This window comes from Lissotriton vulgaris, chromosome 4_1 (assembly GCF_964263255.1).
Source record: "Lissotriton vulgaris chromosome 4_1, aLisVul1.2, whole genome shotgun sequence".
In the NCBI taxonomy this organism is placed as follows: Eukaryota; Metazoa; Chordata; class Amphibia; order Caudata; family Salamandridae; genus Lissotriton; species Lissotriton vulgaris.
The window spans coordinates 1207733882-1207752699 of record NC_141691.1 but is presented as its reverse complement, the minus strand read 5'-3'; the positions used below and the strand labels follow the sequence as shown (position 1 = coordinate 1207752699).

At 42.9% G+C, this 18818-nt stretch overlaps 1 protein-coding gene across 2 annotated transcripts in view; it reads right to left on the bottom strand.

Annotated features, from left to right (window-relative positions):
• The window catches only part of LOC147723043 (poly(rC)-binding protein 3-like), a 2582273-nt gene that overhangs the window by 49755 nt on the left and 2513700 nt on the right, over positions 1-18818 (bottom strand). For both annotated transcript variants that reach the window (XM_086965416.1, XM_086965417.1), the window contains one exon: positions 13881-14012. In XM_086965416.1, coding sequence (XP_086821542.1) covers positions 13881-14012 — 132 coding nt within the window. The remainder of the gene's footprint in view (positions 1-13880; positions 14013-18818) is intronic.

Genomic DNA, 18818 nt, shown 5'->3' with positions numbered 1-18818 from the left:
CACCTTCCACGACCAGTAGGAAGAGATCAGAGCGCAGATCATTCAAGGGTGCCGGTCCACGGTACCCTGTCGGCTCATTCTAAGACAGCCAGGGATTTCGCTTGATGACATTCTTGCCTTGGAACGATCTCACAAACTATCAACCTCGCAGGCCGAGTCCGCATAAGACCTCTGGCGTTACAACAGAAAAGGTGGATGCCATTTAGCGATGACTAGGGTCAATGAGTCCGTCAGTCTTTTCGAAGCAAAGTGAGATCTACGGCAACTGTGGACTAGAACACAATACGCCTGGCCTATGCATTGCAAATGGAAAAACATGCTCAAGGTGCAGGAACCCGAATCACTTTGTGAAATTGTGTTGCAGTGGGAGGTCTAGACTTCTTGCTGACAAGCCCAGGAGGGCAGCCACAGAACTCTGACAACTGTCCCTGGATGACACACAAGACCACGAAGCAGCTAGTGGCTCTGAGTGAGGCACAAATGCCAAAGAAGAAGAGGAAAGTTTTGTGGTGTCATTCACAGGATATGTGGATCGCAGGCCGTGACCACCCCAATGTGCACAGTAAAGATTTCAGATATGACAGTGAGGGCAATCATCATCACTGGAGCATCAGTAAATGTGATAGACTAAGAACAATACAAGATGATCACGCCACACCCTCAACTCTCCCATACGAGAGCAAAGATCTACACTTATAGAGGCACATAGCCATTACCACTTCGAGGGGTCCTAGAAGTGGAAATCAAGAGTAACAAGCAAGCTACGAGAGAAAGGTTTTGTATCATGAAAAGAAGAAAAGGCATGCTGTTGATCTGCCACACAGTCAAAGACCTTGAGCTAGTATTCTTCACAAAGCAGGTACAAGTCCCACGCTAACCCTATACTTGCTTAGTTTCGCAGTTGTTCAAAGGACTATGCAAACTGCAACACAAACAGATCAAGCTGCATAAAGACAAGTCTGTCACACCCACTTCCCTGAGACATCATAGGGTCCCGTTCCATCTGAGGTCTCAAGTAGGGTAAAAATTTGCAAGCACTCGAAGACCTTAGAGTTATTGAGAAGGTAACCGGTTTCACTACCCGGATGTCACCAATAGTCACTGTACCCAAGCCTAAGCAACCTGGCTCAATACAACATCACCCCTATTTGAGAGATGTAAGATCACTGTCAGTATTCATAAAACACTACTCTCAACTCAAAGACAAAGCTCACAACAAAGCTCACACCTACTGAAACATAGACAGCCAACATATGTTATCGAGGTATACTTACCAGTGAATTAAAGTTCCTATAACCTGGAGAGTGCGATCACTAACTTTAAAAAACAAAAACTATTGAAATCTGTCATTTTTTCTTTTTATTATGAAATAGCTTTGGCAAATAATTAATCCTATGGAAAACAAGCACAGATGAACAAAATTGCAAAAGTATGGTTGCAAATGTGTATACTTAAAACCACCCTCCCTCAGCTTGGTGCAGGGGAATTTGAAGCTGGACTTCTTCTAATAACAAGTGGAATTACAGCATCATGAAGATGTTTCAATACTTTTGCAGTTGACATGTGAGGGACACATAGTAATAACTAGTGGAACTGCTTCTTCATCTAAGATTGTAAATTATGTTGCACTTGACTTGTGAGGGACATCTAGTAACAACTAGCTGAACTGCATCTTAATCTAAGATTTTCAATTCTTTTTCAGTTGAGTTGTGAGGGACAGCTAATAACGACTAGTGGAGCTGCAGCTTTTAGTAAGAATTTCAATGCTTTTGCATTTGGCTTGTGAGGGAAATCAGTCAGCATCTATAGGTGTGGCAAGGAAGACCTGGCTTACCTAAAATTCATCCCAACAAAAAGTTGCTTTAAGAATCTTCTGCACACAGAAGAATAAAAAGGACAAACAAATATAAAATGCAAAGTGGAGTGGCTCACTGGTTAGAGGTGGCAGACCCGGGAGCAGAGGACGGCCCGGGACCAGGGCTCAATTCCCGATGCGACAGGGTCGTGGACCAGGGTCAGCGGACTCGATAATTCTCACCTCGGTGCCTTCTCTAACCAGGGATCACACTCGGCAACTCTGGGCATTAGCTTGCCTCATCTCCACAACGGCCCCCCACAAACGCCGGGGATGCCTGGTTTCACCTTGGAGATACCCAGTAGGGACCATCTCACAGGGAAAGCCAGGACGGGTTCCCCAGCGGTCTATGGCACAGAGATACTCCTTCGGGAGTCGATTCTAGCGCGTTAGAAACCCGCAAATGTATCTTGAACAGAGCAACCATCACAAAGGCAAGGAGTACCAATGTCTTTCGCAGTCCAGCCATTTGGCACACGCAACAGGTGATAAATTAAATAAAACCTATAACGTGTTAACAAAAAACAGTGAGTGTTTGACAGACAGTAATTAATATAAGGTTCCAAGAACAAAGTAATTTGAACCAAAACAAAAGATCTCACAAAGGGCAAGGGCAGAGCTTCAGTTTCCCGTTCATTGGGCATAAAAGTCAAAAAAGCATTCTTAATCCAAGCAACGTCCTCCTTACTGAAAGCTTCAGATTGAAGAAACAATTCAGGTTGACCTAACTTGAAGAAAACATTCTTAACATAATTAAGCCACAGAATCATGTAGGTGTAGTCATGGCTTAAACAATCTCTGATAATTGTTCAGTTAAGCTCAAGTTAATTCTTGAGCCAAACAGTCAACCATAAAACAAAGGGACAAAGTTCAATTAAATCTGAAACATAGTTAAGATCTAATTCTTCATTCACATTAATGGGACATTGCAGGGTAAAGATAGCAAACATTTGAGAAACCTGTTCTCAATAATTTGTAGATGCGACAAATTAGAGTACCCCACAGATCTCAGTGCCATAGGATGCTACTTAAATGCACTTAGCTTGATAAATTTTTAACATAGGCGGTACATTTGTGCCCTAGCTTGGAAGCAAAATCGAATACTGTTGCAGCACTTCTAGCAAATGCAAGACATCTAGCATTAACCAAAGGGGCCCAGTGAAGGAGGAATAAAAAATAATGCCCAAGTAGGGAAATAGCTTAACCTTTACAAGTTGGTTAACATGAACAAAATGAGCTCTGGGGTTGGTGTTCTTGGGCCCAAAAACCATAATATTCAACTTGGAGTAATTAGTAGTAAGGTCAAGCTTGCCCATGAAGTCTACAAAGCTCAGTAGGGGGTGTTGCAGAACTAAAGTGGTTCTACAAATCAAGACTGCATCATCTGCAGAGAGTAACACAGACACAGGCCAATTCCCCACTAATGGTAGGTCTTACCCTTCCTTCCTCACACAAAACCTTTTCCAAATTGTTATTATTTAAAATAAACAAAAAAAGTGGTAAACTACAACCCTGCCTGATGACTCTTTTTAGGGTAAACGTAGTGGTGCATTCCTCAGAGGGACTATAGCAAACAGCTGAGATGTGAAAGTTGTGCAAAAAAGCCAAAATAGTTTTATCAAAACCCATGTCCAACATGGCATTCCAGAGTCTCGACCTATTGACCTTATCTAAAGGCATATATTTGGTCCATAAACTCCAAATGAAGAGAACCCGCCTTCGCCTTAGTGTACTTGAATATGATCTAGAAAGATTCAAACCTTGATCCACCGTCCCCTTACCAGCCTGAAAACCATATTACACATCGGGCAAAACATGATGTTCACTGACCCATTCAGAAAGTTGACTCAATAAAATGCCCCCAATCACCTTGACAGTGGAGTCAATTAAGGAGGTAGGGCGATAACAAAGTGGATCATCTCTGCTGCCCTTTTCAAAGACCGGAACAATGACAGGGTTGGACTATGAAGATGGAATTTGATGTCTGAATGCAGTATTGATGTAAAGCATTGAAAGTGGAGCCCATAAACCAACATTGGACTTAAACATGTCAATCAGCACAGTGTCTGGACCAGGTGCTTTTTTGTTGGGAAGCCTAATTATCACATCTCTTATCTCTTCCCATTACCATTTTAATGGGGAATTTAGAGGACCAATCGACATCGTTAGCCAAGCCATCAATGGAGCTATTATTATGAACAGAGGCATCATGAAAAAAAACAAAATGTGTAAGCTAAGAATTAGGAGTAACAGTCTGAGAAATAGTGCTCATGGAAGAAGATGCTAAAAGGGGATGGTAAACAACTTCCCAAAACTCGGAGCAATTGTTGAAGGAACAAGACTACAATAAGTTGGCCCAAGCGTCTTGCTTGAGCATGCATTTCCTATGCCTAATGGCTAGGCCATGTGCCTGATGGCAAGAAATCACTCTGTATTTGTCCCTGGGTTTCTCCTTTAAGGCTTCCATGAGATTTCGATAAGCAAGAGAACAGGAATGGTCAAATCACCCACTAGTAGCCAGAGTATAGGATTTTTTCAAGGTTAAGATGGACCTCACCCAAGTGCAAATAGCAAAATAAGAGATTAAAATGGTTTTCATCTAGAGCACCCTCGTCTAAACACTCAAAGATCTCTGAGGTGCAATCTCTGATCAAGTCAAGATAAAATTGACTAGAGAATTCTGCATCCCTGCTCCTTAGCTCATACCAGCCCACACAAAATGTGGTAAGAGGGAGCAGAGTTATTAATCTATGAAAAGGTAGCCTGTAATGGGTTATGATCACTTGTAGTACCCAAAACACTTCAAAATCGTCCAAAGTAAGTAAGAGGCCAGAAGAAATAAATATAAATTAAATGGTCGAGGAACAACCATGCCCAGAAAAAGTGGGCACAGTCAAAAGAGAATCCTTTTTTGGGTTGACAGACTCGACAAGAACCAAATTAAATTCGTTTAAAATACTGTTCACTTGATTACCTTGAGGAGAGTGTCTACAATGATTGGCAGATTCTGGTAAAGGAGACCAATTACAGGTTTTATAAATAGGACAAGTATTGCACAGACAGGAATTAAAATAACCCATTAATACAACAAATAGAATACCCTTAGAAGGGGGAGTTTATTTGTTCAATAAACCTTTCAGCTTGGAAGCACTATCATTACAAAATTGTTTAGGATGAACAGCAGACGGTGCAGATCTGTATTGAGTGCGGGAGCAACGGCTTGTGTTCCAGTGGCTCGTGGGCACATTCCTCCCAGCAGGACTGCTTTTAGCTACCACATCCTGACTTTTGCTTCTTATGGGCCCTAACCTGTGTTGGCTCAGGCTGTCCGGCTCCCCCCAGAGAGGCAACATTGAATTGTGTATTCCTGCGTGGCTACGGGGCCTTTCCTTCTACGTTCGGGGAGGTGGACCTGCAGGTGGGAGCAGTGTACTGTCTGTACTGGTGATGCCGGCATCGGCCGAGGACCAAGTGTGTGAGTTGCACACAGTAGGCTTTGGAGGGTTGTGCTCCTGCCAACAAAGGTTTTTCTATTTAAAATTGGGGACGCACTGTTGCAAACTCGAGAGACCTTTGGACCACAGGGCAAGCTATTCTTGGCCATTTGTTAGCCGTGAGAGGAAGACACTATTCTCTCAGCCCTCCAGGGTGTGTGTCATTGCCTGCTGGTTACTGACTGTGCACGGAGAGCTGCTGCGGAATTGAAAGTCCCATAATCCCTGTTGAGACCTACAGCTGAAATGGATCATCAGCACCTCTTAAGGTGTACTCCTGTCATGCAGCACAAGGCGCACGTTGGTCACGCCCGTGTGAAGCCTGGGGCCAAGGGCAGGCCTTGCTGTGCCCGTCAGTGAGAGGAAGAGGCAGGGCAGGGCCACCTCTCTTGGCTCTGGAATTTTACGCCACAAACTGTTCATCTGGTAAACCCCTACTTTTATTTCTACCCCCTCTTTCCTGGATATTGACTTTGCCTTTAAACTGAGAACTGTTTACTTTTTAACCCCCAAGCGGATGTGGAGGCTACAAGGTTGTGGTCAAATGTTTGGAACAGTTGGATACCCTCTCCCCCCTATATACCATTGGCAGTGAAAGGTGCTATCCCAATAGAAGGTGCTGTAAGCACCGCGGGGAGTATGAATTATAACATTTGGGCTGTTGAGACTGACTAAAGCACAGGAGGAATCAGGACCAAAGCTTCTCAAGGGAGCTGATCTGTTTCTAAAGCAATACTTTGCTCAAATTACCTGAACCCTGCGATATCTGCCTTAAAGAAAGCAATAGATACAGCAAGTTCTAGAAACAAAAACCCTTGTGCCAATACTGAAAGAGTGAGTGGGGGGAGCAGTGGGGGAGAGATTTTTTACTTTAATTTAAAATAAATAAACCACCAACAAGGGCAAGTGGAAGGCTACAAAGGGGCAAGACAAGGGGAAAATATCTAAAATAAGGAAAAGTGCAGCCGAGAATTGTACACCCAAAGGAGATGGATGACGTAATAGAAGAAGTAGAATCGCTATTAAGTGACAAATGTAAAGCAGCTAGTAAGCACAACTCTAAAATCACTGCTTACTATAGAAAACAAGAGATTGCTCCCCAGAAATTAAATGTACATGTATGTATTTATATAGCGCAAATCACCAACCCGGTATCTAAGCGCTTGTTATGGGAACCCGTCCTGGTATTCCCCTGTGAGATAACCCTAGCAGGGTATCCACAAGGTGAAAGCCAGGCATCCCACCGCGAAGGGCCGTTGTGGAGATTAAGCAAGCTATTGCCCAGAGTCGCAGAGTGTGAACCGTGAATCGAGTAGGCACCGGAGCGAGAATTGTCGAGTCCATGGACATTTTAGGACTCAAGAACCCACCGAGCCGGAAATTGAACCCTGGTCCCGGGCTGACCTCTGCTTCCAGGTCTGCCTCCTCTAACCAGTGGGCCACACTTATCCACGTGGCTCACTGCAAGACCAAATAAAGCAGAGATCATTTCAGAGATCCAATCCCCAGAAATAGTTACCTCGCAGCCATCATTTCTGCCTCACACTTTAAGTGATTTAGAAGACCCACTGATAACGAGCTGCCCAGTTCTAGAGGACCCATGATCCTGCTACGAGGGGTGAGGAGACCACACCGACAATTGTGTGTTCAAATAAGTACTCACTATTAGCTTCTTCAGCTATGCCAGAAGATAGAATTGTCCAACCCTTAATTTGTAATCCTAATTTTAATTCAAATATGCCTTTACAGTATAGAAATCAACAAACTCAAAAGTCACCAAATCCTTGCCCTCCGAGCAAGCCCACAATGTTGGCATATGGGGTGCTAAGCAATACTAGCAACAAGCTAGTATTGGAGCTTTTACAGAGGCTGGATGCCCTAAATACGGAGGTTGCTAATCCCAACGGGATACTGAAAAGAAAATCGCTGTAGAGAAAACACAAGAATCCAATAGTAAGTTAAAGGATGCTTCTCAGGCAATTCAAACTACAAAACAACGGATGCAAAATCATGCTACCATAAGCAGACCAGAAGTGGGAACAGCTGCTTATCTGCAAGCTCAGAATGATGAGAGTAGCAGGGTGGGGAGAAGCATTAGTAATACAGGAGTAAGACCTGTGAGAGGGGATGCTTCTAAAAGAGGGATTGCAGTTGGGTCAAGATACACTGATAATAATAAATTACAATACAACCATAATTTTTTTGGGGGGGTCATTACAACCCTTCAAAAGGAAATATAAATCATCGAACTTGGGAGCAGGACTCACAGTTGCAGTTTTAACCAAACTACAGTTATTTAGAATTCAAACAAAATTCAACTGACAACACAACTAATTAAAGATCAAAATTTGTGGACCAGGAGGTATTCATGATTAAAGTTTCCAAATTAAATTCCTCCCTTAGGAAAGATGAAGAGTCACTAAAAAATAAGTTAATATACTGGGATAAGACCCAAGACACAGTGTTTGTCAATAATACGATCAGATATTTTGAAATCCAAACGGATGTTGAGTGAAGACGAAACCCCTGACACTATACTTCTTGTCCTTAAATCCAAGAGTTTAGTTGATGGCCTGATAGCACTAAACTTGAGACCGTGCCCTACTCCCAATTCTTTGGTGAGATTTAAGCTGAATAGACCTAGTAGAGATGAAGGAAGGAATCAAACAGTGCCAGCAAACCCAGATACACCTACCAACCCCGATCTTACCCAAAATGATCTGGAGGGAGTTGATTGACTGGCAACAAGGAAGGGCCCACTAGCTTTATGCGAAGACCTTTATGCAGCCAGACATATTTTAAGAAAAATCCTAGAGTGAGGGACGAGGCCGTAGAAGCAGATGTCACACAAGCTATACTTCCATCCAACAAAAAGGAATCCCCGCCAGCTAAAAAACCTCTAGAATCATGGAATATCAAGAGTACATGAACCAATATGATTTTTGCCTATTACAAGAAACCTGGCCATTGAAAGCACTGCACTGCATAGCTTAGGCTATGCGATATTTAGTAGAAAAGCAGTACCTTCAATAAGAGGTAGACGTTCAGGAGGTCTGGCCATATGGGCCAAAACTTCCCTAAAGACTGAAATAAACCACTTGGGAATATCATCAGCAGATATCACTGGGACGAAAATAAAAACACAAAAGAGTGGACATCTATCTGCTCAATGTTTATATTGGATCGAGAGCAGCTAGCACAGAATCTCCAGTAGTAAAAATATTGGATCGCTTCCTAAGTTCCATAGATCCTAGGGCACTAGTAATTATAGGTGGAGGCTTTAATTGCAAATTCGAACCTGTTGTCCAATTGGTCTGGTTTGTTTCAGGGCAGAGATTGAGGCCTGCAACGGCAGGCTGCTGTCGAATAGTCCGAGTACATATACATTTAAAAGAGGTACCACAAAGAGTAACATCGACAATATAATGACCAGAGGCAACCTCTGGGGCAACTTAATTGACCTTAAGATAGACACCAGGGAAGACAGTGACCATTTTTCACTGTGCCTAATGGTAGGAACTGTCTTTGAGACTTGAACTATGGTAAATAACCGAAAATATTAAAAACAACACAAATCTAATCCAGCCAATGGTTAGTAATTACAGTAGGACACTTAAGTGGTCATTCATTAAAGATAAACCTGAAACTATGACAGAGATCTACAACATTTTCTCTGATGCCCTATCTACCTATACAGAAACTGTGCCATGTGAGGTCCCTAATATGCATAAGGAACCATTTCTGCCTAAGCTCCCTCAGGAGCACTAGTTAGCAAATACTATTAAGTGCCCCCCTAATCCCTGGTATACCAAGGACTGCAGTGAGGCAAAGAGGCAGCTGCTAGTGGCTGTGAAGTCCAACAACATAGAATCAACAAGAGACAGAAGGGTAGAGTAGAAGAAAACATTAGCCCAAGCTAAAAGGGACTGGGATGACTAACTGGAATGATTTGATTAATGCAGCCAGAACCAAGGACCCTTCCAGCTTTTGGAAAATAGTGGCCCATGATAATAAAACTGGCAATTCCATCCTGGACCTTTATCGGGATCCGGGCACTTGGAGTAGGCACTTTTCACAGCTATATTCTGACACTGCTGATCAATTGCGAACTAACTATTCCACTAAAGGGATAAGTCCCTTGGAAATCGACTGGACTACACTAAATACCCCTTACTTTAGTTTAGATGATACAAGGACAGCAATAGAAGCAGTCAAGCCAGGGAAAGCCCCAGGTCCTGATAAGATACTGGTGATCTTTTGAGGCACGATAAAGCAGTTTGGGTACCTTAGCTAGATTTGCATTGCAATGATGTGGCAGCAGGGGCACCGATACCTGGAACGTGGAAAGGTGTGAAAATAGTGCCTATTTTTAAAAAGGGCAATCAACAAGATCCTGCTAACTATACGCCAATCAGCTTAATAGAAACCTTGCAAAAGGTTTTCGCAAAACAGGTTCTTTTCAAGCTTAAAATTTGGATAGAGGAAAACAACATCTTGACCCAGTATCAAGCGGGGTTTAGAGCAAGAACGAACACAATTGACCAGGTTTTTAGGCTGGTATGCATTGCGTGGAAGTACACTAAACTAAAGAGAAGACATTTCTATATAGCCTTTATAGATCTGAAGACTGTTTTTGACCTTATCCCCAGGGACTTACTCTGGAATACTTTAAAAACCCAGGGAGTGCCTGAAGACCTTCAGTTCCAGATAGTACGGTTAAACGAAGATAATTATGCAAGAGTCAGATGGGGACACAGGGGTGAACTTATGGAAGCAATTCCAATAAAAAGGGGTGTAAAGCAGGGATGTGTATTGGCATCTACCCTCTTTTCGCTATTTGTAAACAATGTTGTGCAACATCTTCAGGTATGTAAGCATGACTCTCCAAAGCTAGGAAGGGTGCCAATACCGGCACTACTCTTTGCTGACGATATTATTTTAATATCACAGACACCGAAGGGATTACAAAAGTAACTAGATTGTTGTAGCGAATTTTGCGTCATAAAAGGCCCTGAAATGAATTCAACTAAGACTAAATATATGGCTATAAAACCGCATAAGTCTTTCAAGAAAAACATCACTGTCCAAAAACAAAAATTGGAGTATGTAGCCAATTTGAACTACCTTGGTATTATATTAGACACCAAATTGTCCTGGAAACCACATATGAACAAATGCAAGGCTGTCCTATTGCAATATTCTATGGCAATCATGAAAAAACAACAGGTAAGCACATCAAAGGCAGTGTCTCCAGCCCTGAAAGTTAACAAATACAGGGAACAATCAGCAACCCTATATGGTGCAGAACTTTGGGACGCTAATAGTAACAGTTTGAGTATGCTTACTATAGAGGAAAAAAAATTCATAAGGATGCTACTTCGTCTACCAGTACACACACCTATGATTACAATAAATCAAGACACTAATATTAGGCGAATAGAACCCCAAGCCATACTTAGACCTCTCTTATTTTGGGTCTTTCTGTGGGGTGCGCAAGAACTCAAAAGTTACAAAGAGGGATTAATCGAAATATTGAGTCTAGACCACCCTATAACACTGCCTTGGATTCAATATGTGCGTAGCTGGTTCTACAATTTAGGCTTAAGTGATTTTTGGGATGCCCCAAATGTGTGAACAATCCACTCAAAAAAGGTCCTGAAAAACTCCTTTTGGAGGTATATGCAAAGTAGCGTCCATCATTGCCCTAAAATAGGAAGGTTGACATCACAGTTCCTATATATTAAACCATTCCCTGTCTTTGAATCATATCTGGACGAAGTGCAACCACAATTAGCTAAGCCATTGTATATGAAGTTCCATTTTGATGTCCTTCAGATCAAATGTAATACATCCAAATGTTCTGCCGATACCTGGGAGGTCCACTGTACACTATGCTCATTAAATGCAGCAGAAAATGTTTCTCATGTGCTATTTGTCTGCCCAGCATATGCTACACTGAGGAAAATATGGATTAAACCGATTTGTCGTAATATGGGAATTGGCCCCGCCCGCTCAATGGAACGCCCAGCGCAGGCGCAGAATCCGCGCCGCGCAGGCGCGGCGAGCTGGCCATGACGGAACCGCTCCGTCATCAGCACAGCGCCACCGCGGCTGATGACGCAGTGGTTCCGTCATCAGCACGGAAAGAGTTAAAGGCTTCCAAAAGCAAACTATTCTATGTACTCCATTTCCGAGTCCTGGTTGAAACAACCAGCCTGTTACTGCTAAAAGTGCCATTAGACAGTACAGTCATCCAGTGTCTGCAAGGTAACTCACGGACCAATACATTTTATTAAATCTCAGAATTTTAAGGATGCACTGAAAATGGCATCCTAGCAATGCTCACGAAAGGACAGGATTAAGTTTGCCCAAAGCATTTTCTTATTCATGTTTATTGTTGAAAATAATTAGACACTGCACACCACAAAAAGAATTGTCACCGGATGTTTTAATATTGTTATCACTGCCATCTTTTCTGGTGCTCATCGACCATCGAAGATGTTAAGGCAGAGTTACCAACACAAAGAATCACACTTATAAGTAGAGCACAGATCTCTTCAGAAGATGCATTAACCCATGGAGTTATTTGATTAGATACACAAACCCAGTGAGCTCTTTTCTAAGGAGAGGACTACTGACTTGCAGATTACATAGAGATTAATGCAGCTGTCACATTCACAGGCTGTACATTCTTCCCAAAGACAGGGGGGCAAAGAGGCAGAGAAAAGGTGGTGGTTAGTGAAATTTTGAGGTTTTATGACAGAATATTGCCTCAGAAAGAGTGGTGGGATAGAGCAGATAGTTACACACAGATTAATTAACAAGTCAAGCTGGTGTCTTATGTGACTGGCGCTAGCTATGACCTCTGAGCCTCTTGAAGTTCTGCTCTGTGATAAATCCTTCTTGCCTTTAAAGGGTCCATTCACATCATGTTTAATCCTTTCCTCTTTGATTATCAATAATGTATAATATATCCACCAGTCGCACTACTTAATCCAAATGATTCATCCTGTACAGCTAATCATAGCAGTTTAAAGAAATATTTTGACAAGATAGAATGTCCTGGTTCCAATAGCGGCCGGTCTGACTCGCGGGTGGGGGAAAGATGCTGCTGCTGGCGAAGATGAAAGTGTACGGTTGAACCCAATAGTGGATTCAAGATGTGAAGAACCTGAAAGCAGAAGGGGCAGAGTCTATGTCACCCAGGCGTGACCAGGAGGCATGGAAGACGAAGGCCCACCAATGTCGGGTGTTGAATGAGAGCTGACTGTGACCTTAACACTGCAGCTTTGTGGACCAGGCGACGCTGTGGAAGACTAGGAGTCGTACACAAGCTTTCGTACCTACACAAACGATGTAGTGCAGTAGGAAAAATGCTGTTCGCACTGATTGCACAGTGCAGGATGCTTGTCCGCACTGTGCAATCATTCAAAAGGCATCTTCAAACAGTGCAAGCGGTCGTTTTCTGCCGCTCGAGTGGATTTGTATTCGAGCGGCAGCTTCCTCAAATCGGACTGGTAGTTTCTCATCGCAAGCGGTCGCAAGCATACGCGACCACTCGCAATGAGAAACCTGACCTCCCCGCGTTGAGAATCTTGCCGGGAGGTATATTTTCCATGCTTGTGATCGTCAACTTGATGCTGCTGATCGCGAACGAGGAAAAAGTCTCGCCGGGAGGTTGATTTAGCTCGATCGCGGTCGGCAACTTGATGTTGTGAACCGTGAGCAAGCAATAAATGCCAACTATGCTATGCTACATGTTTTTGCAAAGTGCTACGTGCAATTTGCGTAGCGCGTAGTACCGCAAACTACGCAAGCTCCGCGAACGTAGCAAAGTCCTATGCCCAGGGTTACTGAGAAGCCACATGAACGTAGTCAGAAAACCTAGCGAACCTTGGTTTTAGATCTTTGTATTTTGTAATTCACATACTTTTAATTCTTAAAAATTAAGGCACTGGTCATCCTTAGAAAACACAGTGGTTTCTGGTCTAACCATGTCACCTGGTTGCACATTGGAACAATGTGGGTGCACGTGGAAACAGTACACAACAGTAGTCACGGACAAGAGGCTCAAAAATCTTGTATTGCATGCATGAACCCTACACAGCAGCCGGACTGGCCCGGCACATGCTATGCCACACTTCGGCATGACCAATGTAAACAACAAGGACCCCCTGTAGAATACTGAATTTGTAATGCAGGGAAATAGACAATATGCGAAAAAGGAAAACACAATGGATGATATAACTAGGGAAAAGGACAGTATGTAAAGCACAACAACCAATTAAAAATTACAAGTTCGATTTATTTATATAAAAAAATACATCATCATCTTAAAAAACAGTCAATGCAATGTTTATACAAAAATTCACAAAATTATGTATTAGGGGAATATTTGTAACACAGTTATACACAAAAAAACATATAAAAACATTGGTGGCCACCAATGTTTTTATATGTTTTTTTGTGTATAACTGTGTGACACTTCGGCATGACTACAGATCCCCCAGACGAGTCATTTGAAGGCTTACCTCCCTGATTTCTTTGATTTTGGATCCCCCTTTTCCGATGAGCGAACCGCACTGGCTTGCTGGGACGACTAGACGCAGTGTCACTGGTGGTTTGCTTGTCACTGTGCTGTTGGTCATGGAAGCGTTGATGTCCTGCAGTAAAAATGTTGTTAAGAGTTATTCTAGCGACTTGCTTTGCTTTGCAATGCTGCTGAGCTCTTCACCCCAGAAGCCCATGCTCTGAGAAGAGCTCTAGGCTAATCATCCTTTACGTGTAAAACAAATAAAGTAAATAAAGTCACTGGAACTTGCTTGTAACACACTAGAAAGCAAAATATGTAGGATGAAGACAAGGCTATGCTGAGATGTCTGCTGAAGTAAAGCAAGGCCTGCCATCTTGTCTTGAGACATGTAAACATGGAAGGTCACATCTAATCCGTGAAACAATATGATCCAGAGAGCTGTGCTAGCCCAAGGGCTTATGATGGCCCGGAGGATTTCTAATTCCAGCCAATCCGTTTCAATACTCATTATTGTCTCCATGACACGGTCAGTGTTTTTTCTCAGCTATGATTCTGCTGGATTCAAAACAATACATACTTTAGCTGCATGTGTGTTTCAATGTATATAGCAGGGTGACATTTCCATAACTGCGTACCCGACACACTACAGGCATGTACAAAACAAAAGCATGTGACAGTATCAAGAATTGGTGTTTCAATATTTTAATGCAATATAAATCTTATATAAAATAACATCATGTGACACACTGTAATATTGCATCACACAGCACAGCATGCAATATTGTATCATACCGTGTGTATGACACAACGTACCATACCCTACACACCCAACCGTAACATTCCAGAACCATATTATGACATTTTATTTACTTATAATTTTTTGGGTTTTTGCATAGTGTTAACTAGGTGACGTGACAGAGTGCTCTATAGTATGCACCAAACTGATTATAGCAATTTAAGCTTTGCATAAAATTACATCACACAGTGTGCACACAGAAAGGATTCAAGGACAAACGGGCCAAATTGATTGAAAAATAGAGAGTATTAACAGTTGTAAGCTTTTTAAGGTAGGTTCCACGGGTGGAGATACCACTGGTGCCGTGGCACCTGGGTACAGAGCCCAGAGGGGCCCACTGAACCCTGACAATTGTTGTATTCTGCTATCCCTAACAGCAGCCAAAAGGGCCAATTTCCTTGCTTCCACGCGGGTTCTTGGCATCTTTGCTAAGCAACTGCTAGGCTTGTGTGTCACGCAACATAACATACGCCCCTTAAGCTTCCCTGCTAGATTCACACAATTGAAGTACCCCTACATACATACGTACATATATACATACATACATACATATTTATTGTATCGGTGCAGCAGAGAAGAGAGCACAAAGCAGCCACAGTGCTATCTGATCAGAACAATAGGGCGAGCGCCAGTTTTGGGCCAGAGTCGAATGTCACAAGGCCAAGTGGATGCAATAATACGTTTGTACCATAATACACCAGACGTTTAGTAGCTCATGCATTATGATTAAGTGGATTTCATGTCTAAAAAGTCTTAATTTTTAGGCTGTCATTTAAATGTGAAAAGAAATTACATGTTATGACAACATAACAAGAATTGGCAAAGTCAATAGATCTGGCCTTGGCAAGCTTGTGAAATGGTTAAGTATTTTCGTACAAGCTTATGCCACAAGCATAAAAAGAAGAAAAAAATGAAAATTGCCACTAGATAATCATGGCAGCTATATGCTTGCTGTTGCACATAATTTTAAAAACAGTATTTGTCCTTCCTAGTAGGGATTTGGACTTAGAATGAGCATATGTACTTTACAGTTTTAATGCACATCACATGAAAATATGATTCTTATTGGTGCAAAAAAAAGATAGTATTGGTTTTCAATTACTGTAGTCTGAAGATGTAGTTCAAACACACAAGGATGACATGTTAAAGATTTTTTGCTTTATAAGACTGATGTCCAAATGTCTTAACTCTACCTTTAATTCATACCTACACTACTTTCTAGTACACTGAGTTATAAATATACATAATCTTCATTCTCAATACAGACACCCATCCCATCCAACTTGGCCTGCCAACATCCGACAGTTCTCTTATTTAGATTTACTTGTTTTGGAGTACTGCATTGTGCCAACGAGACACCTTCCAGACACTTCTGGTGCCATGCAATGGAACCATGTTTAGTAGCGCTGGATAGCATTGGGTAGCTGTAGGCTTTGAATGATCATGAATAAAGTTAGAGTAGCTCAACAGGTATGTTCAGTGGGAAAGGTTGTAGGGCAGTGGAAGGGGTTTGGGTAGTTTAAGGGACAGCACAGGTGGGCAGGGTAGTGTAACTCATGGGGCAGGGTTTTAGGCTTTCGGGCAGTTGGAGAGGAATGGGTAGTTGGGTTTATATTTAGGGCAGTGGGGGGTTGGGGTCGGTTTTAGGGCAGTGGAAGGGGTTTGGGTAGGTTAAGGGACAGCAGGGAGGTCGATGTAGTGTACGTAATGGGCAGGGTTTTAGGCCTTAGGGTTGTGGGAGGGAAATGGTGGGGTAGTTTTAAGGGCTGGTGGGTTCTGGTAGGTTTTAGGGCAGTGGAAGGGGTTGGGGTATTGTAATGGACAGTGCAAGGGGGGTGGCAGGTCAGGCTAGTGGCGACCTTAGCCAACATTCCCCATTGCCATTCATGCCTATTTCACGAAACTTGTGGTAAAGGCATGTGTGGTAAAGGAATGCATGGTTAAGAGGCATTCGTGGTTTGGGCTGCGTGGTAGAGACACGTGTGCTTTTATCATACAACCATCTTCAGTGATTGACCAACAGTTTGACAGAACTATAGTGATAAGTTTGCAGTGGAAGAGGTTCAAGAAATAGGTGCGAAGGGTGCATTGCTTTCCAAAATATACAACAACAACAATTCTACAGGTACACTGGGAGCAGCAGAATCTAATTGTTGCTGCTCAACCTATTCTCAAATCTAAAGTGGAATTTGCTTTTGTTTCTTTGCCAAAAGGAAGAAACAGAGCAATGATTTGCTCATTTGATGTCTACATTGATAAGGTTCTTTCTCAATGCTCGACTGCGGAATTGTGTTCACTGTAAAACCTGTCAAGACAATTGCTCGGAGGTAGGGGAGTAGTAAAATGATCCCCTTACATTAAAAGAGACCATCTATGATCCTTTGAATTACAGATATCTGCATTTTCTGGATGTATTATCCAAACTTTTCAATGAGGTTCTTCCTCAAAATGTTATAGTTTCTTTGGTGGAAACAGGCACATTTTCCAGACAAAGCCCAAACAGGATTTTAGGTTGGTTTATCAATGAAAGACAATGTTTCACGTTAATAGAAATGTACACAGTTCTTCACAGAGGCATCCTCTGCCTGGCATTTCTAGAATTGGAGGCTGTGCAGGGATAGAATGAGACCTGTTCAGCTGCAAATTGGCATTGGACCTTGGCTTATTAGTTTGAAACAACTCACATATTTCAGCAATACTTCCCAAATGTGTTTTGGCTCTTGTGGCGAGCTCCACATCTCCTTTCTCGAGAGAGCAGGAGTAAAAAAGTGATGCCTATCAGCCTACTGTTCTTAAGCTGACACACCAGTGATCTGGAGAAATTGTTTATTAATGCAGGTTGAGATATCTGTGTAACAGAGACTGGGACTCTTTAAGTTTTAGCCTATGTGAATGATGCTCTCTCAATTGCAAGGACACTTCTGAACCAATCATTGTGAGTGGCTCACATGTGCCAACTCACTCCACTGACATTGTGTGCCTACACTGGCATTACAAGATGTGTTGACATTTCACAGTAATTCATCATTTTCCATGCACACATGTAAGCATGTTATACCTGCTGTTATGTGTGCAGGGAAAAACATGGATTTAGAATTTTGAAGCTGGATATAAAAAAAACATGGAATTATCAAATTATCTTCCTGTCACGTGGCTCACCCCTCTTACCATTTTCCTTATTCGTCCAACAACAGAGAGCGCCCAGGGTGCAGCACCGCCTATTTGTCCCACTGCTGCAAGGGAGTTCTGTTGGTAGTTACTCCTTGAAGGTTACTCCTTGTAGAGCTAGGCGACAATGCCAAGAGAGCAGGATCTGGTGCTCGGGCAGCGGTTGATACATGTGGGTTTGAGAGTGGCCTTTAGCTGCTCGGGACTGTCATCCAGACTGCATATGCCAGCACGCAAGAGGATTGTTAAAGTAACAGTGGCATACCTGGTACCCAAGGAAGCCATCCAGCATGCGGACTTTAGATCCTGCCCTGAAACTTTCCCAGAAGGAGGGGGGTGAACCTTCATTTGAAGATGGCAGGGAAAGGGAACACCCTGCCTAGCAGAACCCAAAGAGCACACAGGATTCAAACAGGAGGGCTTGTCCTTATGACAATCGACATAGGACCCACAAAGGTAGGTCTCAGCAGGTACACTCTCTGTATGTAACTTGTTCTTCCCGCTGCACATGATCAGTAGAGCGGGACCACCTCACTTTCGTAACGAAACTTGAGGGGGCCCCTCTACAAGGTACGTGGAGGGACCCCCTCCGAACTAAATCGGGAGCTCTCCGGCCAGAGTTCTTTGATGAGGGGACCCCTGGAGCTTGCCCCTCCCTGCAAAGTGGGGGTTGCAGGGCCTCTTTTACAACACTGGACCACCTGATGGTGCACTGGCAACTGCCCTTTTCTTTTTTCAGGGTAGTGGGTCTTCCCAGGGATGGGGTGCTTTTTTCCTAGAGAGAGGAGAGAAGAACCAGGACTATCTTATCGAGCACCGATGAGTGCCCTTTTCTTCCTGCAGAATCTATTGGTCCATCATTGAAACAAAGTCTCCTGATAACCTGCGCAGGGGATCACATTTGACTCCTCCTACTGGAGACTTAAAGAATTATTCCTACAAATCCCTGACTTTAAGGAGAGTGTACTGCAC